The sequence below is a fragment of the Boleophthalmus pectinirostris genome, unplaced genomic scaffold (assembly GCF_026225935.1).
Source record: "Boleophthalmus pectinirostris isolate CB_2022bp ecotype Guang Dong unplaced genomic scaffold, ASM2622593v1 HiC_scaffold_17, whole genome shotgun sequence".
In the NCBI taxonomy this organism is placed as follows: domain Eukaryota; kingdom Metazoa; phylum Chordata; class Actinopteri; order Gobiiformes; family Gobiidae; genus Boleophthalmus; species Boleophthalmus pectinirostris.
Genome location: NW_026571115.1, coordinates 19,284,544 through 19,311,044, shown reverse-complemented (window position 1 = coordinate 19,311,044; position 26,501 = coordinate 19,284,544). Strand labels below are relative to the sequence as shown.

General features: G+C 38.9%; 5 protein-coding genes across 5 annotated transcripts in view; 3 read left to right on the top strand and 2 right to left on the bottom strand.

The window, feature by feature from the left end:
* Positions 1-1,066, bottom strand: part of prkar1b (protein kinase, cAMP-dependent, regulatory, type I, beta) — a 51,180-nt gene extending 50,114 nt beyond the window's left edge. The window contains exon 1 of the mRNA XM_020932630.2: positions 946-1,066. The gene's annotated coding sequence lies outside the window, so the exon portion shown is untranslated. The remainder of the gene's footprint in view (positions 1-945) is intronic.
* A 420-nt stretch (positions 1,067-1,486) lies between these two features.
* Positions 1,487-19,723, top strand: LOC110169231 (dynein axonemal assembly factor 5). The gene is made up of 13 exons (XM_020934758.2): positions 1,487-2,049; positions 2,207-2,391; positions 2,485-2,609; positions 2,783-2,901; positions 4,093-4,325; positions 4,642-4,866; positions 9,556-9,699; positions 12,173-12,341; positions 14,229-14,376; positions 15,756-15,906; positions 16,820-16,976; positions 17,066-17,257; positions 19,155-19,723. The coding sequence occupies exons 1-13, from the start codon at positions 1,509-1,511 to the stop codon at positions 19,307-19,309; spliced, it is 2,544 nt and encodes an 847-aa protein (XP_020790417.2). The 5' UTR covers positions 1,487-1,508; the 3' UTR covers positions 19,310-19,723.
* Positions 19,724-19,933: 210 nt separating this feature from the next.
* Positions 19,934-22,043, top strand: LOC110169834 (glycerophosphodiester phosphodiesterase 1-like). Its single transcript, XM_055152738.1, has 6 exons — positions 19,934-20,194; positions 20,612-20,787; positions 20,880-20,985; positions 21,264-21,356; positions 21,427-21,638; positions 21,716-22,043. Exons 1-6 carry the CDS (start codon positions 19,934-19,936, stop codon positions 21,849-21,851), a joined length of 984 nt encoding a protein of 327 aa, XP_055008713.1. The 3' UTR covers positions 21,852-22,043.
* A 415-nt stretch (positions 22,044-22,458) lies between these two features.
* Positions 22,459-25,047, top strand: LOC110166580 (MAPK regulated corepressor interacting protein 2-like). The gene is made up of 5 exons (XM_020931850.2): positions 22,459-22,715; positions 22,816-22,885; positions 23,165-23,304; positions 24,005-24,103; positions 24,713-25,047. Exons 1-5 carry the CDS (start codon positions 22,655-22,657, stop codon positions 24,781-24,783), a joined length of 441 nt encoding a protein of 146 aa, XP_020787509.1. The 5' UTR covers positions 22,459-22,654; the 3' UTR covers positions 24,784-25,047.
* A 12-nt stretch (positions 25,048-25,059) lies between these two features.
* Positions 25,060-26,501, bottom strand: part of trap1 (TNF receptor-associated protein 1) — a 10,655-nt gene continuing 9,213 nt past the window's right edge. Inside the window, exons 15-18 of the mRNA XM_020931837.2 lie at positions 26,497-26,501; positions 26,272-26,417; positions 26,103-26,175; positions 25,060-25,926 (exon numbers count right to left, since the gene is read on the bottom strand). The exon at positions 26,497-26,501 is cut by the window's right edge and continues 81 nt beyond it. Coding sequence (XP_020787496.2) covers positions 25,825-25,926; positions 26,103-26,175; positions 26,272-26,417; positions 26,497-26,501 — 326 coding nt within the window. The 3' untranslated portion in view covers positions 25,060-25,824. The remainder of the gene's footprint in view (positions 25,927-26,102; positions 26,176-26,271; positions 26,418-26,496) is intronic.

Sequence of the window (26,501 nt, the reverse complement as noted above, 5' to 3'; positions counted from 1 at the left end):
GAAGAGGGGTGGAACAGAGACAGTGTTAGTATTGGGGAACATGGGGACACAAAGGACAGTCAGAGGACTGGAAAGATGAGGAAAGGACTTGATCTGGAAAAGAAGAACTCTAAATGGATGCTTTTTCTGAAAAACCTTGACTTTCTGCTGCATTATTGGGTGTAATGTATTTAGGCATTTCAGCTTCATGTTATATGAAAATTTTAAGGACTTTTTACCATTGAAAAGATATAATAATTAGTTTTAATTGTTAATCTCCTAATATGATTAGAAAAATGCAATGTACAATACTGTGCACACATTAATGCCTTAATGATTTTGCTATAACATTGTGACAACGACCTGTTTTTGTATTGTTTTTCTTTTTCTTTTTGGGATTGTTCAGTGTATGATAGAGAAATACTTTCTGGTGAGGATGACGATAAACACTGCTGCAGAGTGAATTATGTAACATTGCAACATTATGAATGTTCTGCTGGTAAAAAAATAAATAAATTATATATATATATATATATATATATATATATATATATATATATATATATATATATATATATATATATATATATATATGTCTAAAAGTGAAACAAATGTACTGCAGTTGCAGATGTCAGATGAGATATGCTACCCTACTCTACTTCCTTAAAAGCAAGCAAGCTAACATATGACATTGTTGTTGCATATTAATGCAATCCTGTTGTGTCAGAAGACAACCCACAAATGTAGCTTTGATCGTCTAATGAGTATGATCCAATGTAGAGAAGAAAGGTAATAAACTCTTAAAACATAAGGATGCAGTTATACACTAGCTAAGACTAGCCTTGCTAACCTTACAATAACAACATCCAAATCACAGCGAGTGTGCACGCCTAGCGCGACAGAAACTCGATGTGCACGCATGTGTAAGACGACTGAAATGTATCCTTAAACAAGTGTTGTCCCTACCGTTTGTGTTGACTAGAGGATGCTCAATGCGCAAACCCGTCGCTGTAGTCTGAAGCTGATGCCCTGATGCTGCTGCTGCTGCTGCTGCTCTGTCTTTGCTCGCTCTGCCTCTGCGTCAGTCCCAATGACGTCAGTCTGTCATCCTCCCGCATCCTCCCGATCGACCGCAAAGGCTCTCCGGGGACCGCAAGGGCCCCACCGTGGGCCCCACAAAAGAGCGCACATAGCCTAAATGTCAACAGCAAAACACAAGAAAATAATTTCACAGAAATGTCTTTCTGAATTTCTCTTTCTGAAAACCATTAACTACAGGCGGAAAATGTAAAGGCCCAAGAGGCAACAGATTTATATTAATATTATATTATATATTAATATTATTATAAACAGTACGTATAGACATAAATAGATAAATGACATAGGGGGCTGATAAAACTAGCCCCACATCATCTGAGGAATTTGTGGCGTGTTGTTCAGTGTTGTAAGTAAAGTTTGACATTTTTAACTGGAGCTGCCGTAAAGCAGTCGTTTGTTTGTCGTACAACTAGTGGTTACCACAGCAACACATGGCAGCGATGGCGGCAGGAGAGGAGCATGCTTCTTCTGAAGTTGTTTTAAGAGGACTAACTCGGCATTTAAGCTGTCTAAATGAAGACAGCAAAGCGACACGGAAGCGTGCTATTGAACAAATCAAAAAGGAGACTATTGACAAAAATCTTTCCAGCGACGTGTTACAGGAAGTGTTTACTGTTCTGCTAAAGCCTCTGCTCAAATGTCTGTCTGATCCCATGGAGAGATGCAGAGAAACGGCTATTACGATGTTATTCGAGTTTATTCGTTGTGTTCCAAAGCCGGAGGAATCGTTACCTTATCTAATGCCGTGTTTGGCTCAGCGGTTTGGGGAGAAAGACATTCTGGAGCCCGCGGAGGAGCTTCGGCTGTTGATTCTAGAGATGTTGACTCTCACCGTTGAGGTGTGCGGCAAACACCTTGCACCATATTTGAGCGAAATGATCAGTATACTACAAAAAAGCATCGTCGACCCTTTCCCGGATGTAAAAAGAGAAAGCTGCAAATGTACCGTACATTTAGCTAAATGTGTGCCAGGTTGGTCATTGTTGACATTATCTGTTGCTATGGTTTCAGGGGTACTCTTAAACTCTAGGTGGTTGGCTGGGGGGATTGAGGGCATGGGGACAATGATAACAATAATAAACGCACACACAGAGTTGACTGTGTACTAAAGTTTTCTCTTCCCCCTCAGAGCACTTCCACATGCAGGCGGAGAGTTTGGTGAAGCCTTTAATGCAAACAATATCTCATCAGCACTCGAGAGTGCGAGTGTCTGTTATTGAGGCCACAGGAGCAGTCATTAAATATGGCACAGGCAAAAATGTAAATGACGTAGTTTTTCATCTGGCACAGAGACTTTTTGATGACTCTTCACAGGTAGTTTTCATTTTTTTTAGAACTATTATGTTATCACAACTGTTTATGACGCCTTAGTTTATTACACATTAAAAACTTAACTTTTTGTTCCAGGTAAGAAAAGCTGTGACTGCTATAGTAGGTGACTGGCTTCTCCACCTGCCAGATAGATACTCGTATTTTCACACCCTTATCCCACTCCTTCTTACAAACATCAGTGATGAAATAACTGAAATTAGGTAAGATCATTGTTATCATTATTATTATTATTATTATCTTTAATTACAATCAGATTTGGTCAGTTTTGGTACTCTGTTATGCATGATGTGTAAGAAGTCAACATGTTTATGAAATAAAATATACTTTGCATTCAATGATGGCACTGTTTGTTGTGTGCATTTCTGTAACACAGACTTCTGGCAGCTGATCTTTGGCGGCAAGTTGGTGCTCAGTGGGAAAAGGAGAATGAGGAAGATATAAAGGACAAGATGGACTTCCTCCTGACTCCACCGCCTTTCTATCCATCAGAAGGTAACTATACCAATGGAAAAAGTATCATCCAGTACAGCAAATAAAGTTTGTCTAAGTCTAAGCTTGAGTGAAATGTATTTCGTTAACTATTGTTATGATTTTTAAAATAATTTTTAATTTTTTTTATTTTACAATAATTATAAAATATTTGTAAAATTATGGAAAGACTAATGGGCCGGTATAACCCCATGCATAAATGCCTAATGTTAAAGTGGCACCTACCTTTAATTCATAATAAATTGTTGAACTGAGCTTTAATTTCCAGGAATTTGATCAAACCTCTGTCAGTGCAGACATACTCTTAAACAGTATAACTGCAGTTGCTTTACTTGCTAAACATACTGCCATAAATTATCAGTATTTTATTGCTGCTCTAGTTTCAATGTACAGCAGCCCATGTTATATACTTATTTTGACAGGCTAGTATTCAGTGCACGGACTGGTTTGGAGAGATTGATTGTCTGCCCCGGGGCCCTGAAAGTGGATGAACTCTTAACAGGTTCACTACTGTAGGCCAGTACAAAAAGGCTAAATTCATCTGTGGGTTGAATTTTTATGTCCTCAAACCCTCTTTTTCTACACAAGTAACGCTACTTATTACAGCTTCGCCCAGGGTCAGAAAAAGAAAGAAATCTGGCTTATTTTTTGCTTCACTCGTAAATTTGCTGGCCCTCCCAATGTGAACAGGTCAGTGTCAGCAGTGAGAAACGACCAGCAAGAAGCTTGTTTTGTCTTGTCCTGTTTTGTTTCCTTGATTTATCTCTTTCCTTTTCTACTTTCAAAATTCCCTGTTTCCTTTTCATTATCTCTATAAGAAAAAGAAAAAGGCAGAGGATATATAGTACCAAAATAAATTTTACCTCAAGCTCCACAATTATATATTAATTAAAAGGGGGATTTTACAGTAATTACGTTTTGAGCTTTCTACCACATTATAAATTGCTTTTTCATCAATAAACAATAGAGAAATGTTTAATTTATCATCTCATTTCTGCTGCCCTCTGTCTGTACATTTAAATTGTTTTGTTGATACATCATCTTATTTGTCTCTTAATCTAGTCTGCTCTTTTTTATCAAATAAAATTAATACAAATTTATCAATTAGAGTACTTAGTTCTCAAAACCAAAAAAAATCTTCAAGTTTAAGTTGTACTTCATGTATAATACACACTGAAATGTTTTATGTTGCAGTGGAGCGTCCTGGACTAGGCTGTAGAGAGCTTGTTGTTAGAAACCTTGGTAAACTGGTACCTGCGATCACCCACGACATCACTGATTGGTTGGTTGCTACTCGGGTTCGAACATCACAATTGCTATCTGTGCTGCTCCTGCACGCAGAGGACCACTGCACACAGCACCTCCAACCTTTGCTGGCCACACTTTATAGAGCATGCACAGACACAGAAAAGGATGTAGTCAACAATGTAAGTAAATGATATTTTATACATATATTTTGTCTCTATGACACTGGTGACAACATCTCATCTGGACTCACTCTACCTTGTCTCTGACTACTGCTAAACTGATTTCAGGACACATCTGTTGAGCTTTGTGTCAGCACAATTGCTGACACACGAGACTGTTGTTCTCATTTCACTCTGGGTCAAACACAGCCCAAGGACCATGGATGCACCTGTTTATACTGGTTCTTTTATAGATATGCTGGGTTAAAGCATTGTTTCCTGTTACTTATATCCTTTTGCTATCTCTGTTTTTTCTTTCTGCCCACATATACTGTAGTGTCTGGCAGCTGCAAAACTACTTGGAACCTTTGTGCCTCCTGCCGTCTTCCTCAAGTTGATGCTGGGTCATATGCCATCCCCCTCATCTGTCTCTCATCCTTGGGCTCCCCTCATGGTTCTTGCTGCAGTATTCGGAGGCTGCCCTAAGCCCCTCCTTAAACCACATCTTGAAGAAGTGACCAACACCCTAGCTCAACCCGATGTCTGCCAGGAATATCAACAGGTCAGAAGAAGGGATTTTAGTTTGGGAAATGGGTAATGACAGTTTTAGTACTACATACACAAGCCCACCACATTACAGAAGGTAAAGTACTTTTCATAAGGTATATGAGAACTTCTGGAAAATAGATTTGTTTCAAAAGATTGATTGGTAATCCGCGATATTAATAATACTGTAATTCATTAGAGTGCAAGTAAGTCTCTATATAACAGAATTTTACTAGTCACGTTACATCTTTATGCAGTAATCATTCAGTAATTAATGATTCAACACTCCCTGTGGTGAAACATCTCTGGTAGCCACCGTTGCCTTGGGGCAGACTAAACAGACTAAGTTTGTGGCTCCTGCAACCTCCAGAACAACAACTATTTATTTTAGCTGGAGCGAAACCATCAACATTCAAGTTTGTGAGCAAATGCTCTACCACTCACAATTAGTTTAACTTAACAAGTTACCTCAAGTAGTATTTTTACACCAGGCTGAAATAAGAGTGAATACGCTTTAAGTAAAAGAAATCCAAACATATTTTCATTGCTACAGTACCAGCAGTGCCTGTAAGACAGAACGTTTGTCTGTGCTTAAAAAGCAACCAATATGGTCTGTATGTTACATAAATCTGAATTTTATTGACCATGTTTCTTCTTGTAAGTATTAAGCAAGTTTCTTGATCATTTTGAGGAGTTTCCTTTTCAATAGCACCTCTGTGAGCAGTAAGTTCAGTGAGTTTGCTCTGGAGTAGATGCTAAGTTGGCTAAAATGACACTTTTCAAACAGTGTTTAAAAACCTCTCTTCCCACGTGCACTGCTCCCATAAGACTGCATAGTACTCCAACAGAAATAACTAAGATGCCTTCTTCAAAAACACTGGAAAATATCACTCACATCCTCTTCACCATTCTATTTTCCTAAAACATGTTTCCCTTCACAAAATATTTTCAGATTTGCCCGCCACTAACTCACCTACACCACTGACCCAACATCCCTCACTGTGGGGCTTTCAAGAATTTCCCCTCAGAGATAATAATAACATAAATCCTCTAATTCCATGTGACCTCAGCCTGACTTTGGTGACCTCTGCGAATAGACAAGGCAACACAATGTCTGTTTTTATAGTTCTATGTAAGGTCGCACAAAAAAAGACCAGAGTTCACCACCTTTTTTTTCTTCCTGTCTCACTGCCAAGCCCTTAAAACAATCCCTGAAATTTCAAAGCCTGTCTGCTCGAGCCCATGTGATAAATGGGAAAGGAAACTGACCCGCTCTTCTGTTCTCTTGTTCCAATCTAGCAGGGGTCATCCACAGTGGGGAATAACAGGACAGGATGGTCACACATTGTCACGCAGATGGATGCAGACCTCTGTTTCCTCTCTCTTGATCGGCTGTGCTCTCCATTAAGGGCTGTTGTGTCTTTTATGGCTGGTTTTAGCTTTAGGGGCACACTCTAAAATGCACCTGCAGCATCGTTGATAACAAGTTCGTGGAAAGTAGTTAGGTCAGACACTTAAGGACATCTGTTTAATGGTATTCACCTAATTCACCACATAGAACATTAATAGGACTGTACCTGATTGTTTTGTGTATAAAAAAAAGTACTTATAACTAATTTTGTACTTTTGTAAAGATGAGACCAATGTATGCTGTCTGCCTCTAATTATAAAGCATTTTTATTGTCCTTGAACCAAGAAGTAATGCTGATGCACTCTGACCTTTAAATGATGTGGTGAATAATTAGTACAGTGCATCATTATTACTGCCAGTGCTCTTGTTTAAAAAAAAAAAACTCTGCATGAACAAAACAGTGTAATTCATTTAGTCCTGTTTTCACTAAAAGTGATTATACCTGAGGGCAAATTCATACAGAAGTCATATGATCATGGCAATATTGAACAAGAAGACTTTGTAAATATTGTGAAGCCCTAACCCCAGAACACAGTGCACTTGCTTGGCAAAAGCAAACCTGTTTGTCCACCTGATATGAATTTTATTGGACTAGATACTTCACCTGTTGTCCCACAAAAGACAGACGAGGACAGATGTAAAAAATTCAAAATGCCCATGTTTTATATCAGTTGTTTTCTTTTAATAAGGAATAAGGAACTTAAAATATGTGCACACTGATCCAGCTTTAGAGAGCTATGTGCCATATGAACCAGAGGCAATGAGAAATAAAAAGCAAGGTTTGACTTGGATAAGATGAAGCCTGTTAAGAAATGAAATATAAATAATCTTCAAAGTGTACAGAGATGGGGGCGGGACTGCGAGGTTCTGTGGGGAGTTTGGGGAACAAGCCGAAGCACAAGTTGTATTTAGAAGCTGATATGCTGCAACATCACATATGTCTTTCATGTGGCTATTATTATTTTTAGTTGGGGAAAGCGATGATCTAAAACAATAAAACAATAAATGGCAGACGCTTGTTGACCATTTTAAGAATGTAAGGTAGAATAAGAGGAGAGGCAGTGGTCAGACTGGGTTCAGACATAGCCAGATTAGTGCAGAATGGTTATTTGCTTTTCACTGATGGCTAGATGTTACAGGAATGATTACAAAGCGGATAAGCAAACATGAAACCAATGCACCTTACTTAGCGTTGTGCAAGGTTTGTGTAAAAAAGGTTAAAAATATAGGCTGTACTAAGGAACCCGGTCATGGAAAACAGGGAGGACGGTAAATGACCAGGTATTTGTACAACCATATTTATGCAGTTCACAAGTACAAAAGTGATTTATTGTAAAAATAAATAGTTGCCCAGAAGATTTCTGCAATGATTACCTTTTCATCCTGTTAAGCTAAATATATCCCAGAATTCTTTGTACTTCTCAACATGTAAACATTTGGGTTCATACATTTGTGCGCTGGCATGCCTGGGCTTTATCGGCAGTGACAAGTGCATATGCCTCCCTTATTGACTGAGCGACAGATAGAGAAAGGGGAAGAAAGGCAGGTCAGCAAACATTACCTGACGACAAATGGCTGACTGTTTGTTTCCCTGTTACCATGGCAGCCGTAACTGAGGAGTGGGCTTGGATAGCTACTCATGCTACTACTTTTACAACTGCAACTGCTGCTACTACTATTGTATAGCACTAACATTGCATACTACTTCTCATGCTAAAACCTTTGCTAATAATAGTTATGGTTTAAGATTCAAACACTTGCGGTGAAGATTATATCTACTAGATTGAATGATTTAGGAAACTAATTTGTAATTTTGTTAATTTTGATTTTAAAACTTAAAAAAACATAAAGTCCACACGGTGCAGGTGCATTAAAACTGGAAACCACACAACTCAAACAACTGTAGCCAATGAAAGTTGCTGTGTGTGAGTATTCAACTTCATTTAAAAAATAAAAGTATGTTAAAATAATGATGCAAGTGTCCAAAATGCCCTTGGGCAGATTACTCCACCAAAGTATGTAGTTACATTCCCCCCCTGGAAGTGCTATGTGTGTACAGGTAATTGATGAATGCTATGAATGGTGGACACACTTTGTAACAAGCTGGAGGAGCGTGCCCAGACCAATGAAACCAGGTGTATGTTGCCTCGCTCCAGGTGTCCACCTAGTCATTACACTGTAACACTTTTTCCGTTCTCCCTTTTTCTCTCTGGACCAGCCCTAATGATTGTTTTTCAAGTGTTTGTAATATGCGTGTGTACCACTACTACATTATGTCTGCATGTTCATGTATGCCACTGTATTTCCACTATTGGCTACCATAAGGCTAGCAACATTTTCAGATCACAAGCTCAGATTTCCCTCATCAGTGGTGGCTACCTGCATTTATGTTTACACCTTAGTTTTAAACTTCTTGTATTGCTTGATTCAGTATCCTATAATAGATTAAATGTATATGGATCTTTTGGAATTTATTAAGAATGTTACTGGAATGTTCCTGGAAATTTAAAACATTTGCAAGTCCTGTCATTCCCTTGCAAACAAATGCCAAACTTGACTGAACGAACTTGAGAAACATGAATAGTGCCCCCTAGTGTTGCATAGTTTCTAGTGACTGTGTGAATGTTTATTGAATGGCCCTCCAAAACCAATTCCTCATCACTAGACCAAATACCTGGAGGTGTTTTACTCTAACCCCCTCCATTATAAATACATGCACAGCCCACTGCCCACGTTTACCTTCTAACTACACCCTTCGATCCCCTCTCCTCCAAACAGCCCTAATAACAGGCCAGACGAAAACCGGAAAAGGGGCCACGATCCCAGTAATGGCATGGAAATTAGCCCGAGCCTTAGGTCTTTGTCTAAACATGAGCTCACTACAACACCACAATACTGGCTAACAAGTGACAGCACTCGACTAGCACGTTCTTCTGAGGTGGAAAATTTGAAATGTGTATTTTCTTTTAAATTGCTATTCTTAAATATAATAATGGCCCAAACTAATAAAAAGACTTCAGACCTTCATTAAGGCACCGACTCTACCATATCTATAATAGTATTGTTAAAGATATATATTCAATCCAATTCAAAAAAGATAAAATTCTGTATTATTTACGTAATTTTTTTGTCTGTATCAATAATTGTTCAAATGCGTCTACTTTCGATACTAGTTTCAGAATCAATTAGTTGGGATAATATTTTGACAACTCAATAATCACTCATTACTCACAATCATCAACATAATACTTGTACTGTTTTTAATAATCATTCTTTTACCCTATTTTGTCACAGGTTGCGTACTTGGAGCAGCTGTTGGCCTGTGTGGATGTCCTGTTGCATCAGTGTGATTCTGAGTGCAGTTCTGTCAGTCTGCAGCTCCTAAAAGTGTTGGTCACTGTGCAGTGCCTCTCCACAGAACCAGAACTCACTGAAAAGGTAATTCAGAAATCCAAATCATAAGTTGGTTATAACTGTATTGTTTACTGTTTAACATTTATTACTGTTTATTATTAAGATCACCTTTATTAGCTGTACTCGAGTGCCAGCTATAACCTGCTGGGGTCCTTATGAAATACTTAACAATTTTGGACATATCTTAAAGTTGCACTATGTAACTTTTTGGTGGGGGTCCGTCACTTGCTTGTTTCTATGAATGTGTCATTGCTCTGCCTGAAACAGTTTCACAGTATGACATTAAACAGCTCTACCTTACATTTTTTTCAATTCCAGGTAGTTTTATTGCTCGAATATATCTAGAAAAACAGGCATTCTCCACAGACCTGTAACTTGGTCTGGTTTAGCCTCCACGAAAATAGAAGTTTTAATGCCATACTGTGAAACATTCCTGATAAAGCATTAACAACTCCATGGAGAAAAGTATTTGATGGATCCTTTACCAGAAAAGTTACATAATGCACCTTTCACAGCACGATAACTGTCTATTACTGTCTATTTACTACATTTGTTTACCATAAGTGATACCGAACCTTATTTCTTCCTTAACTTTATTTATTTAGTTTCTTATTTATATTTCAAAACCATTTTATTAGGCAGTTGAATGTGAAGTCATGCGATTGCTCTTTTGCCATTCCCAATTTAAATCTGGTGCAGTGTGAAATGGGGGCAGGGATAAGGCAGCGTTGGCCGCAGACAAAATAGTAGGAAATAGTTGATAGTGACTAACAGACTGCTTTCCAGAGCAGGTGTGCGTCATCAGACAAGTCGTATTTGTAGCTTGTTGGGTCAGACTGCACACACAAATGACCTCATAGACAGCAGGTAAATAGTTCACCAAAGCAGTGACAACTATATTGAATTTAACCACTCCCAAAGTGTCATCTCACTTCTCAACTCTGTGGGAGGTTAATGACAGGGAAAGGCATTGAAAGTTTGGCCCAGATTTTACCCAGACGCCGCTTGGGTTACCACTGTTCGTTTTCGCCTGACTGTAATGAGTGTATGTTGTGATACCATGCTGGAGAAGAGGAGGAATAAATTAAAACCACCACGAGGCTGAGAATGGCCTCGGGCAGTCCCTGGACGCAAAGGAAAAAAAGCAGAATATGTTTTCCCAAAATAAAGGGGACAGTCTTTCCCATCAGCCGACAAGTCATGGTTGTCTAGCTCTCTTTAGACCCACAACTGACCCAAATGTCTGATTCAGCCTTTGTTTAGGTCCCTGATCATCCCTGAGGGACCATGAAGGAACTATAAAGTGCCCTGACAGGTCACTTTCCTCCCCTGAAGAGTTGGCTAATTATTTACTCCCCTATCTCTCATTCCTGCTCCTTCCTCTCAACTTTATGAGTGCATGTCTATGTGACTGTGTGTGGCTCACTCAGTTCCTGTGACTTTCTGACATCCTGTCTTAACTTTTTTGTAACAGAGTTGTTTTATGTTTAAAATTGTGGCATTTTCCCAGGGTTTCAGATTATGGTTTATCCCTAAATTTTTATCTATTCATCTATCTACTGGGCTTTAATATTTCATCTGAATATATAAGTGAAAAGATAATATTGCCAGATGCATGGTTTTCACAAAGTATTGGGTAAAAATATTAAAATGTGTAATGTTATATTCCATGTAGAATTTGCTCATTTTAGAATAATCCCAATGAAAGTCCTGAATTTCTGGGACAAATTTTCATACTCTGTGTAGCTTTTTTTGTGCGTGAGAAAGGAGGGGGCAGATCTGTGTCATCAAAGCTGTTTTTTCAGACGCGCTTGTGGGGGTTTGGTTGCTGAAGCCTGGCAACCCGGGAATCAGATTACACATCACATCAGTGTTTGTTACAGTCATGGCTTCATAATGCAGACTGTCAGACTGTAACCTCAGATAATCGGAAAGTGATCTCTATGATGCTGATATTGATACTTTGCAGCTGATGTCACCAACATTCCCTGGGGGTGTGACGCTAATTGAGGGTACGATTCATTCCGAAGATCTTTTACTCAAATTGGACTTTAATCTGAGCTTTGATTTAACACAATCTGAACTGAAAGATACACATGTAAATACAGTCACAAGTTATCTAGCATTAGCTAATATAGTTTTTCATTTAGTTACTCTCACCTTTTTTGTTGATAATCAAACACCTAAACAGGACCATGAACACTCATATTAATCACAGGCTCTTGAAAATGGGAAGTTTAACTCCATTTTGTATTTTTCTCTTCTATCATAAAACTTTTTGGTAGTTATAGCCAGGTAGTTAATGTTTACATTGTGTCACTATGCTAACTACTGAACAATCCACCATAGAGATACATGTAGAACCCCTCCACAGTGTGATCACTGCAAAGTATCAATAGTTGCTCTGACTTTGCCGTTATACATATTATGCATATAGCTCCATTCTCTCCCATCATTTGCATACTTCACTGGTTGTTCTTGCCCCTCTCATCCTCAGGCAGTGGACAGTATACAGTTGCTGTGTAAGGTGCAGGGCCTGGACTCCCCACAGCAGCTCTATAGAGTCCACATGGAGCAGCTGATGGACTGGCTCTGTGCCTCTGTCAACAGCTGGTCCAGTTATTCCCCGGAGAGGCTCCAGCTACATATCATAGTCACACAATCAGGTGAGAACTGCAGTTTAAACATGCAGAGGGCCAAGTTAAACCACAGGTGCTGAAGAGACACAAACAGAACATGCAAAAGTGTTTTAGTAGCATGTGTGTAATAACTGGCTCCTGATATTACCACATAATTTTGTTGTCTTTTATAAGCTAGTTTATCTAAATGTGTTATCGAACGGGATATACATGGTTTGTGGACATATTCTTACAGAGCTTGTCAAGACATAACTTTGTCCTGTTCATACAGGAATCTAATAAGTCAACCTATTCAGCTGTTCTCCCAATAGTTTTAGTATTTCAGTTAGTGGTTTCAGAATATCAGCACAATAAAATCGTAACAACGTTTAAATCTCTCATTCTGAATGGTGGGGTTTGAAATTAAAGATCATAAAAAGCAAAAAAAAAGTAAATTAAAAATAAGTTCATTATAACATAATACTGCATTTTATTTATATAGGGGAGAGACTTTTGGCAATCCCTGTATGTCCCTGTGTTTATGTGTCAGCTAGTGTCATCTTGTCCAAAGCTTGTGTGAGTCTGCATGTGTGTACAAATATATGACCCCATGTTTCATACTGGGGACCTTCTGTTATCTCCCTCCAAAACATATAATCCTTTGGGATCACTGCCTCCCATATAACACTTTCATCTTTGTTTTTCCTGCTTCATGCTCTGCCTCGTTCTAATTGACTGGGCTGCAGGGGACCAGTCTAATCCTCATATACACACAGTACACACTCGATGGGCTAACTGGTCTGTCCACTTCGCTGCTGGTCACTACTTCAAAAAGCACAATAGGGCTCTGCTTTTGACCCTTCTCTAGATCAAGGTCGCTTTGAAGCTAAGGCCTGTGTCTGTGTGTCTGGATGTGTGTCTGCCTCACAACTACTAGTTGTTTTGAACAGTATACTAATCACCCTTTTGGGAAATAGCGGGACTTCTGCCTTTGATGACTACATAGTTCAAGGAAATGGACCGCTCCTGAACAAGTGGCGGATTTCACTTCTAAAGAATTGGTCATTCAGCTTCATCATGCCCATTTAAAAACTGTCTCATGCCATTGTTTATTTTATCTGGAAAGAGACACATCCATTTCCTCATCAACCTTTTCCTCATCCACTTTTTTTGGTTCATCACATTTTATTGTCATCATATTGGGAAAAAAAACATGATAGTGAAATTAAAAACTGTCATTCCCTTTGTGTTATGTCCCTGTCTGTTCTTTATCTAGTGTCACCTTTGGCCAGCCACAGGATTTCCTATGTCTCACGTCCACAGTGCACACCTATCACTCATTACACACAACTATTTATACCTCTGTAAACATGCTGTTAGACTGTGTGGGGGTGTGTAAGCATGACCTGAACTAGGACGGGAATGCTTGTATTGTGTTTTATTACTGAAATTCTCACTGGTATAGTCACTGTTAAACAAAACCGTCTTTATGTGTCATTCTGTGCCACTGTTGCCTTGGTCCTTATGTTATAGTAACATTTACAAATTAACTTTTCACTTAACGCACATAATTTTAAAAAATGAATTTCTCTGGAGTATAAAATAATTTGTTTAAACATAGTTTGTTTAAAAATTGAGTAATATTTTTAGCTTAAATGCTCTTCTGTTTACATTTTCAGTGTCTAGTTTGTTCAAAGAGACAAATCCGATAATTTGAGGACAAACTGGGAATGACATATGGGCACACACAGATTGCAGCAGTGGAGAAAGAGTATCAGTGCCAAAATATGGGCAAATGAACAATGTTTACTGTCCATTGCATAAGTCCTCTGATCTGCCCATGTATAGAAAACAAATGAACAGCATGAACAGCAACGCTGTATTTGCAAAAATAGTTTGGATTATTACTAAATAATGATTTTTTTGTTGTTGAAGGTCCAGTAATTGGCGAGTTTGTGAGCCATTTGATGCAGATACTCCTGAACTGTCTTCAACCAGAGAAAGATCCAGAGATGAAGATGAGCATCCTTACTATGATGGCCAAATTACTGTTGGAAGCGCCACACACACTGGATTCTAAAGGGTGAGAGTATACACCCTGGCACCTTTGGATATAACATTAACTTTAACCTTGTTTTAGCAATTGGAATAGGAATACACATAAATATTAACTTTGTGGAGCAATTTATGGGGTGTTTATGGGATCCATCCTTTATGTCTGACTTGACCTCTGAGGTCCTCCTCAGCTGTGGGTTCTTCAGCACAGGCTCAAAGCTTAATCTCAGGGAATGTGTTCAGCCTGCAGCCCATCCTGAAGTGATGACAACAGCTGCTCCTGTCCGTCAGAATTGAAAACATTGTCCACAGCATTACCATGGTGACATTTTGATGCTTGTAACTTTGGAGCCAACACTGATTTTATACTGAGAGGGTTAATATGTGAGATTTGTACATTCAAATTAAAATAAATATAAATAGTTTAATCTTAACCCCAGTGGGTCTCTTACACTTTTTGGACAACAAATGTTGGACTGTGTGTTCTGCAAGTACTGTTCCATTTACGCCCCTAGACCCAGTTCTCAGACTGTGGCCCACTCACAAATGCTTTTGCCATTAAAAGGGCTATAACAAGGACATGAAACTCATAACTTTCTTCTTTCTTTGAGAGGCCGTAGTAGCTAGTTGTGAGAGCATACAGAAATAAACAAGGATACTTTACAACAGTGTCACACACATTTTTGTGTGCTTTTTGCTCAAATTAAAAGCTATGACGGAAAGTTAGGTTTAAAACAAATGAAAACCATAATTTTTGTTTTTATGCATCTTTGAACTGCCTGAGGCATCTCAATTTAGGTTACATTTTTATTGTTCTGACTTAAAAAATTATGGATGCTGCCCTTTTGAGATTTTTATCACTTTATATATATTTGAAATGTCCATGTGACAAACATGATCTGACCAAAAAAATCTTGCAATGCTCGAGCTGTATTTTATTTGTAAGCATGAACAAATAATACATTGACTAAGCAGGGGTTTAATAGCTTTATTTAAACAAAAGATGGTGCCTAGGATTAATCAAGTTTTTGGTCCTGGAATTGACCACAGGATCAGAGTCGGGCTCTGTTGTGGGCACTGTCTCACAGCACAAAAGCCTCTCTGTGTAGCTTTCCTTCTCTTGTACAGTCAGACTTCCCTGGCGGTGGTGCATGTGTGACAAGTCCTGCTCATCTTTTCTTTGGAAGTCCATAATGTGGAAATATGTTTTTGCTTCAATGAAGAACTTTACATTTTGACACTACACATTCAGGGAGATGCTGCTCATAGTTTCCCCACAGCCAACGAATGTACACAAGAAAATAATAGTAAAACCTCACATACTATAATTTGCTAACATGGTGCACTGACTTTTAAAACTGTTAGGGCCTAGAATTATTATTCATGCAGTTTTCGTCTTTTCCACAGCCTTTTCCAGGAGTATTCAGAGAAGTTTCTCTGTGACATCTTGCTCCCTAACCTGGTGTGGCGTGCTGGGAGGACTGCAGCTGCTGTGCGCACAGCAGCCATCAGCTGTGTCCTGGCTCTGCTGCACGGAGGAGCCATCACACCTGCACAGGTGACTTTCATCTCTGCATCTCAGACATGCACAAACCTTTTCATCAAAAGAGTGAAGAGGCTGAAGGCTTTGTTGACTGAAAGGAGAAAGATTCCCCTTTTTTAACCATCAAGAGTTTAGCTCAGCGTTTCTGTTTAGATCATTTGCTTCAAATAAATGTCCCACTTGGCCATTCAAGGAAATAAATTATCCTCTGTCATATTGTGTTGGCCAGCAGCAGGTAGCAGGTGCGCATGAGGTCAGGCAGGTTCACATAACTTTGTCCCGCAGGAACAATGCTTTCAGTTGTTTAAAGCAGCACCTTTTAGCAGGACATGGCCCTGTGCACCTGCCCCTCCACACGTATGCCCACTAGTTGTGTGTGTTCAAACAGGCCTCTTTTCCAAAGTGACTAGGCAAAAGTGACTTGCACACCTTTGTGAGCTGTAGACACAGAAACATACATTACCTCAGGAGCCTTTGAAGTGCAGATCAGCATGAATGATATAACACAGTCTACACCAAATCTGTTTTCTAAACTTTCACAAAGGCATTTAATTAACTGGAACATTTCCCCGGAACTCTGAGCTAATCCAATTCCACTTGTCATCTTTACATTATCACTGATCTCATTCTTAAGAGCCAATGCCAAAATTCACTTTTCTCTTTTTAACAGCTGTTTTAGATTGTTTTGTTACAATAGAGTCAGATGTTTTCTCTATCACACCCTGACCAGTGGCCAATGCATTCACTTGTGCCTTGTTTATCAATTTCCTGTCAGTTTGATAAAGACATTTGGTCCTAGGTTATATCGTACCTCAGGTGATACTTCATTTTACTACAGAATATTACACAATAGTTTGGTAAAAACTCCTGGCTTCTATAATTGGTATTAAAGCTCTTATCCATGTCATTGTCACTCTAAACCTAACAGGTGCTCTGTGTTGAGGAGAAATTGACCCCTCAGGTGTTGTCAGCTCTAGAAGAGGACTCTCAGATGGCCAGACTTTTAGCTTGTCGCTCTATGTCCATAATACTCAGACTTGTGGGACCAAGTCTGCCCCCTGAAGCGCTAAACAAGATTTATCCTGGTAAGTAAGACCTGTAGGCAAATCACTTATGATGAGTCCCACTCTTGAGTACATTATGTGAGTATGTTTTGTTTGTTTTTGTTGTGCAGAGCTGCTGAAACGTCTAGATGACAGCAATGACGATGTCCGCACTGTGGCCTTAGAGGCTCTGGGCCTGTGGTTGTGCGGTCTGAGTAAAGACTACAGCCCAGAGCTGTTCGCTCCTCATCTGCAGCTCCTCTTTCAGCAACTGCTCCTCCATCTGGATGACCACGACAACGCAGTACAGGACCATGTATTGGGTGAGACTGAATTTAGAGATCTCCTGCTAATAAGTGAAAGTGCCCCAGCCAACCGGGAATTTGTATTAAATAGGAAAAGTATTCATATTAATGTTTTAAAAGAAGAGGATTGTGGAATTTGATGAAAGTTGAGTTAGTTTGAGGTTGATTTAATGATTTGCAGACCTTCTTGCTGTGCTGAAGACACTTGCAGGAGGTTGTGATTTCTCGGGTATCCTCTATCAAACGCTAGATTATTGCTCTGGCATGCTGTCAGCAGATTCCCCTCTCTTTTATTTCAAACACTTGCTAAACCATTTATCACAAAGCACAGCTTGAACAAGTCATCTTCCAAATGTGAGATCTGTTCATAAAACCATTTAGGGATTCACAGTTTACATATTATGGAAAATATTATTCCATATCTCAGTGATATATGATGCTGAATGTTTATTTGCGTTGTACCTTATCCAATCCATCCATTCACCTGAGACAACTCAGTTTGGGGAAGTCAAACACATTTGTAATGGCCATGTTTTAATCACCACCATATGAGGTCTTCGCAAGATACATTTTCCCCTCTGTCTCACACAACTAAATCCAACCTTCTTTTTTTCTATCAACAGTCTTCCTCCACCTTATACCAAATGGCCTGTGTGTACTTGAGCTTAACTGTGTTTTAGGGATGTCTCGATGGAAAGTTTGAGTGGCGTTTCCTGAAGAGTGTAACAGGCTCGAGCAGCTCTGCTCTCCCACTCACTGCTCTGTTAGCTGTCATTACTTCTGACAGGCTGCAGGTGAGCGCTGATGCCTCTGCCAGGGATCCTAACTCATCTTCATAGCATCTCCTCATGGAATTTCCAGCCAATACAGGCCTTTAATAAATCTATACTCTTGATGCAGGTTCCAAGCCCAGGTGAATGGAGTTAATTTCAACTTCAGGCTAACCTTGCAAAATTAATATTCCTGAAGGAGGACTGTTGACAAAATACTTACTCTTTTGCATCAACAAAAGACCTTTCTGTTTGCAATAAGATCTTGTACTACAGCTTTGTTTTATAATTCACTTGTTTGGCTTCTTTGTTTTTGCTATATTTCATCAAACATCAACCCATAACCGATACTCTTTTTAGTGTATTTATGCACTGTATCCAGTTAAGTGACTCTTTGTGAAACTAGAGAACTCTAAGTCTTGCGTATCTGACAGTGCTACCAACCACTGGGCCACAAACATGGAAACAGTCTACTGTCTTTTGCTTTGTTCTTCCTTAAAGCTGATCCCTTTCTCTGCTTCTTAGATTTCAAACACATATTTCTGAAATGGTTTGATTTTTACAGTCTCTCTCAGCAGGCTGACAGACAGACAATCCCTTTTATTCCAAATTGCGTGTGTACAGATCTTTCTTGCCGTTTTTTGGCTTGGCTGTTTCTAACTTTTTATTATTTATTTAGCCACATGTTGGCTGTGCTTGAGCTTAAATTTCTAGTTTATTGACATGAAAAAGAACAGTCCAGTACAACACGTCTAGTACAAGAATCTTATCTACCAAGTTAGACACACGATTCATAATGTTGGTCAGCACTGCCCCCTGCTGTCAGTGTACTGAAGAGTTTAGGTGAAATTTAAAGCAAGTGTAGTTGCAAGATGACAAAAAATGTACTATTATTAACTATGTATGGAGACTACACAATCTTAAAAACCTCAGGTACAGAGCTATTTAAAAGAATATATCCTTGAAAACATACTCAGTAGAATAATCTTCAGCTAATTCCTGACTCAATTCAAGTAGTATCTTTTTATACTACTAAAAAACTACAAAAAACACTACTATACCCAACCAATTCTTATTAGAACTCAAAATAAGTTCATAGTATTTTTCTCCCCTAATTTGACCAGGGAATTTGTTTGCGTTTTCAGATATATTGAAGAAAGGTTGCTTTGTGCATTCTTCCCTCCTCAAGACTGAGACTGAGGCAGTGAGAGACAAACAGAGGAGTCCACTCTACTGTGACCGCCTGCTCCAACACATCCACTCTGTGACCACTCAGCAGCCAGCCCCCTCCAACGAGTAATACACCGTACTAGTAATACAGCCTTAATACATAATACTAGTAACACAGCCTTATTTATGCTAGGAAGCAGTGATCCCATCCAGGAAAAGGGACATTAATTGGATTTGAAAATAAATGTTTGGTAATGTGTTTTAATGTTTTAATGTTTATCTTTTTGCCATACAGTTTTATTCAGTGTTTTGTATTTTGTGATTGTTTTTTATCTGTTATCTGGACTGTGATATTGATACTGTGTTATTTCAATAATAACAAACCAAATGTTTATTAATATTAAAAATGGATTTGCCTATTCTTCATATTAGTGAAATTAGTTTATTTCGAGTGCCTCCATGTTCTAACATTTGTAGCCTCTAGATGGAGCCAAACCATTAAAAGAGCAATGTTGTCGCTTCAAAATAAAACCTATTTTTCCCATTTTAAGTCTGTTACAGTGTATTCTTAGTTTTAAAGTTAGCCTTACATATATGATTATAAATATGCCGTGTTTGGATGCTGGTATACTGCGCTGAAAATACGCTGATTCTGTGCGCTGTCCGTGGTGCTCTCTGGCACATGTTCACGTAGTGCACACTGTACCTATATGGTTTGACATTTATCCAAAATAACTCAGGATTTTTGTCCATAATGCTGCAAATGGGAGAAGAGTTGATGTGCTACTCGTCGCTGTTTTTGTTGGTCTTGTTGGCGACCAGGAGCGCGTCCATAGCCTCTGTGCTCACTGTCTCCATGTACGTCTTCATAACGATGTTCCGGTTCGCCCCATTACCGGCGGAGCAGGCCGGGAGAGTGCTGCGGCCGCGGGCTTCCATCGGCGGTGTCCTGGTGGTGGCGCATCGCGGGGGCAGTCACGACGCTCCGGAGAACACACTAGCTGCCATCAGAGAGGTCGCAAACTCAATTAATGTTGTGAATTCCTTCCAGTTTAACGTCAGTGTGTCGTGTTTTATTTTAACGCATTGCCTGCTGCTCAATGTGTTTGGAGATGTAGAGGAATAAGCTTTTATTTTCTTGAGTAGTTGATCCAGTGTTATTCCTGTTTTTAGTGCATGGGTAGATCAAACTACCAAAACTCAAAATTTACATTTTGAGCCAATGCTACCATAGATTTCTTTTTTAGGCCTGTCAGCACAATACATTGTTGCCTTGGTCAGTCACAAATTGACATTTGAATGTGTTTGCACCACAAGATGAAGATTTACAACTCTTTCTTTTGACATTACAGAGGGCAGCTGCTATGATTTAAATGGTTCATGCTGTGTCTCTGTTCATTCTGTGACACATTTTGTCTTGGTTTTGGTGCAGGCCAGCAGAAACGGGGCTGGTGCTGTACAGCTGGACCTGAGTTTCACTGCTGATGGAGTGGCTGTTCTGATGCATGATGAAACTGTGGACCGTACCACCAATGGCTCCGGGCCACTCAGCAAACTGCGCTTTGCTCAGATAAGAACTCTGGATGCTGCTGCACGCCATAGGCTCAAGTAAGTGTGAACTCAAACCTATGCAGGGCCTACTGTGTGTGGACAGTTTACTTAGTTTGATGAACTAACACAATATTATTCTTTCTCTACAGAGACAAGTTCAGTGTGGAGACAGTGCCCACTCTCCAAGAGGCAGTGGAGGAATGTTTAAGACACCAGCTGACAATTTTCTTTGGCGTTAGAGGAGACCCAGAAAAGGTCAGTTGAATGCATTTTCTTTGTCTTACATTTACATGGTGGGCATATATATTGGGTCTAACATTTACAACTTTCTTCATATTGATTATAATGCTTACAAGCCATCTTTAGCTGTCTATTGTGACAGATTAAACCAAAGCACACACATCTGATCCAGTGGGCCCGCAATTAGACCTCAAATCATCATGCTCCCCTTCTAATCTAGTTTCATAAATGTAGCTGCTATATACCTCTAACTGGAATTATACCATCAGGTTTTATTTAAACATATTTTCCAGGCTGCATCAGCTCTGCATCACTTGTATAAGAAGTACCCAGGTCTTCACAATTCAAGCATTGTTTCCTCATTTGAACCCAAAGTCATTTACAAGGTAAGAAAAGGCAAAAGTGTAAAACTAACTCGAGGTTCAAGAACAAACGTGCCTCTTTCTCTTTTTATAGATGCGTCAGACTGACCCAAGTGTGGTAACTGCTCTTTCACACCAACCCTGGAGACTCAGTCAAGTTGGAATTAGCACTGATCAGAACAGGTCCAGATGGGGACAGATATGGTCGGCCATTTTGGATGTTTTGTTGGACTGGGCCCACCATCATGTCCTGTGGAGACTCTGTGGAACCTCTGCTATACTTGTACATAAGGACTCTATATCACTGTGAGTTACATGTACTTTTGTCATTTGACACCATTGCCTTTATTCTGCTTACTCATTTGATGTTTGTCTTTTGTCAGAGATTATGTGCAGTTTTGGGCACAACGCGGTGTGGAGGTGGTAGGCTGGACTGTCAACTCTGCTGTGGAGAAAGATTTTTACCAAACCGTACTAAAAATAGGATACTTAACTGAATGTTTGCTAGAGGATTGTTAGCATCATTACTAGGAAATAATTAATTTCAAGCAAGTAACTAAGTAATAATACAGTTAGAAGTTGAAGGACTCTGTGATTGATGAAGAAGACTAATAAATGTTGATTTTCCATAATGTCCCTTTTAAAGCAATAAATTCACCTCATCAAAATGTTTGATCCTAGACAAAATCCTTAATTTAATATTTGTTTCTATGGTGCGTTGGTATACAGTTTAAAGGCTTTTTATTCAAGGCCCAAATCAAGGGTCCTGGAGTTTTGATTTAATTAATTCTTTGTTGTTGAATAATTCTGCATGTTTACCCAATCAGGTTTGGGAATTTATGCATATTTAGACTCTATCTCTGTGTTGGGCTCCATTTCAAGATACTTTACAGTTTTGTTTTCTTAGACTTGTTTTCCAAGTAGGTTACATATGTCATTTAAAATATTATGAAATGCCAATAATGAAAGCATATGCTAACAATAAAGGTGTTTAAAAATCCATATATCCATGTTTGCTGTATTTGAATGCGCTCTCAGGTTTTCTGTTTTTGCTGCACTTTCCCTTTAAGCGGTGGGGGGAGGCGTGGTAGGGGCGTTTATGACAGCTGCTGCTCTGTGACATTGTCCCGTCACAATATCCATGTGTTTCTTGGCTGGTTACGAAGCTCTTATTGCCATGCTCTAAGCCTCGTTTTACCAAGATTTGTCTGTGTTAATTCTTCCGTTTACAAAAGTGCCTTTATAAATAGGTCTGCGCTTCTGCATGATCCGTGCGCCATCTGGACTTAGCCAAAGTTTACAGGTGACTTTGCCAGCGCATTATGTACACTATTACCAGAGGTCCCAGCAAATTGGTCACTCAGCGACGCACCGGTAATACAGGTAGGCTACCTACATACCTTCAATAGCCTCACATTGCACTTTATATTCTTTAATAATTGTCAAATACATAGTCTTATAGATGTTCTCTATCTCTTACTAGGGCCTACACAGCAGCTGGACAACAAAATAAACGATTTCAAGCACAAGCAGACTTCATGGAGCATGCCTGAGTGAGTACTTAAACTGTTATTACGCTTTGATTTGACAATATGGTGTTGAAGTGTTGGAATAATAGATAAACTATATCTTCCAGACTAAGACAGCATGCGTTAAAATATTACACATATATAAGTTGAGGCTTCTCTCAAGGCTAGCTCTGCCTTCTGTGCTGTTTCCATGTGACCTTGTAAAGCCAAGGTGGCCCATGGACCTTCATTCAGCTGTTGCAATGGTACATAAACAACTTTACACAACTTTATTAAACTTTGTCTTTTACACATTGTTCTTAGCCTCCCTGCACCCAAGATAGTTTTCAACCGCCTGAATGGAAAGAAGTACCAGCACCCTGCCCCAGCCCTCAATACTGACAACCACCATAAAGAGACTTTCACCCCTGCACATGAGGACAACGTTAGATTTGTGTATGAAGGTAAGACAATAAAACAGCAGCAGCAGCAGTAGTAGTAGTAGTAGTAGTAATAGTAGTAGGACTGGAAATGCCAAGAAAGAGGTACCGTTCCGCCCTCACAGTCTGCCAGGCCTCACCCAACACAGCTGCTACGACACTGATAGCCAGGCACCTAGCAAAGAGCTCCATTCACACCCACATTCAGTATCACATGAGGAGGACATGTGGCAAAATAAACAGGATTTGGGGGCTATGAGAAAGAAGCAGTCTGTTGTCCGTTTTTGGAAATGGAACAAAACAGTTAAGATAGTATCAACAGTTTAATCTGGTCAGTGACCCAGTTTTGCATTCTCTTCTTTTCAAAGAGTGAAATTGTCTTTTGTTACATTATATTCAAAGAAGCTACATTATTTCTAACAACTCCAGGGACTTTGTGTACAAGGACACAGACAGGACATTGGACACCCATTGTGTAAATATGTATCGTAGTTAATGAACATATTTGTTTATATACTTTGGTTGTATTTGCTTTTCTTCTCTTCTTTCATTTTTTTCCAACAAAAATACTTAGTTTGGTTGAGTCACTTGTTTTGTCCCCATGGAAGTTTTATGCCTCTGTTGAACATTCCAGGCAAAAAAAAAGCTTTCTTCACACGATACTGAATCTGAGCACTGAACTTAAATGTTTCAAATCAGACCTTCTTTTCCCCTCCTTCTTTAGCGTGGCAAGAGGTGGTGGATAACTGCTCAACTCAAGCATCAGAGGGACCCCAGAAGTCAATCCAATATGCAGAGGAAAATCCAAGTCCACACATGAAGAGTAAGAAATGTTGTTTTGACTGAAATCACTATATTCAAATGTGCATGTACCAGGTGACAGGACAATGATTTAAAATGTTGCACTTAAGTTGTACATAAAACTGACACTCTAAATGACACTAGGGAGTACTCAAACAGGAGTCATTTACTACAGGAATCTCCAACCTGTAGCTCGGCAAAGGATTTCTGAATTATATTGTTGCGCTTAATAACTAAAATCTGATTAATTACCGTTGTAAATGTATAATTTTGATGCCTAACTTGTACACTAATAAATGGATAATGGTTTATGTTTAATAGGCATCTAACTGTACTTGCCATAGCTCTTCTATTTTCTCAGTTTCTTGCGACCGCTAAAATGAGTAGTTCTCTGGCATTTTCGTTTCATAAAGCTGCAGCTCACCAGACAAAAAATGTTGGAGACCCCCGATTTACTAACTTGTATGCAGCTACTTGGTAAATCAAGTGAATGGGAGTTAGAGAATTGACAATACACAACACTTACCAAATGTAACTTTTATTTTCTGGAATATTCATATTATATTAAGATAATTTAGTTGTGGTTTGTGATCTCATTTTTTCACACTTTTCCATCCTGATCTTTTTCCAGACTTTGTCCCTATTGACCTTGATGAGTGGTGGGCACAGCGTTTCCTAGCTAACATAGACAAGCTCTCCTGACACTGTTGAGGCATCTATGACTCGTGTGACTGAAAAAACACTGAAGTTCATGTTGCGTGCCTTTGCCAGGAGGGACCACAGAGATCTGAACGGTCTTATGTGGATCAGAAGTATGGACAGTGCTGGGTCGCTGACCATGAGACTGGCCAAAGCCTTACAAGGATCAGTTCATAATGTTTAAGCTGCTACCGATGAAACGCAGCACACCCCTTCAGGTCATTTTTGTGTTGTAAGTAAAATGCAGTAAAACATGTTTTACAAAAAGCTTTGTAGTGGTTTATTCATGTTTAAACATAGTTTATTTTGTATTTGAAGAGTATACTTTATTCTAAGTTGAGTCACCAGGTCTGTGTAGTCTTTAAGCCATAATGGTGAGGAGCTGAGGATAAAAAAAAAAATTTCAAATGCAAATAGATTGTTGAGAGGCAGATTTTTGCTGTGGTGACCAACTAGAAAAAATAAAAACATAGACACACTGGCTGTCAGACAGAATGCATATGGTTATATTATTCACCAACTATAATTTAAAGACTAGTGTTTTGGTATAACTATATAAAAGTATTTAAGTTATATATTAATATACGTTCCATGTAAATTTGTTAGCCTTAACAAAAGGAACAAGGTGGTAACAAGTGTCATCTTCCTTAGTATGATTTCATAAATTACTGACTTACAATCCCACTTTAAAAGCAAAGGCAAGGGTCATTTCTAAAAGCAAAGATGCCTCTTTACTCAACATTAACTTACAATAGGAAAAACTACAATTAGAAAAGTATACATTATAATTGAGCGGTATTATCACATCCACGTTTTTACATTAACAGACTTTTTTACTTCAGTATTGCTTCCTTATGGCCACAATGACTTAATCCAACAGAAGTAGGACAGCTTTCATTTGAGATAAAAACTGAAGGATATCAATGGCCTTTGAGAGAACAAGTCACATCTTCAGCTGTACATTCAGTCCATGTGCCACTGTCCTCCTTAAAGCGACTGATGATAATAAACCTATAATAAAGCAGAGTCTATGTGTAAAGTGTCTCAGTGCTTCTCCAGAGCTTTAGTTAACAGCTCATTGAGGCGGGAAATCATCGGCCTAGGATCGTCATTCAGGCCTGCTGCAATCATGGCGTTGTCATAGATCTGCAAAGTACAAAAGAATGTGTTTCATTCAAATTAAAATACATGCAGCTCGATTAAATGCATAAACTTTAAAAATAATTTATTATTACATTATATTACATTTTCTGATAAATAATAATAATGTATTGTAGTGTAAATTAAGGAAAATTAGGAAAGCCTATGCCTAGTCATATTACCTGTTCTAGTAACAGTCCAGCCAGATCAGTGTTTGAATCCTTCAGTTCATGTAACTTCTTGATGAGGTCATGTCTGGAAAAAAAAACAATTATAAGTCAATTAATTAAACATATCTAAGCAATATATAATATAAATATTATAATATAAAAAGCTCATAAGTAAAATTACCCTGCATTGATTTCTAAGGTGGGCTGGAGTATTTGGGCCCTCTCCTCTGCAGTGCGAGCCAACTGCTGTGTCCGCAAGAAATGTCGGGCAGCTCCCATTTCCAGCACTGTGATCATGGCTGGATGGGTGTCCAGGCGGGGAGTGACCTAGAACACCAAAAATTTGGATTCATATAATTGTAGAAAAGTTACTTAATTAAATTACAAAAAAGTATGTATTATTTACTTTAA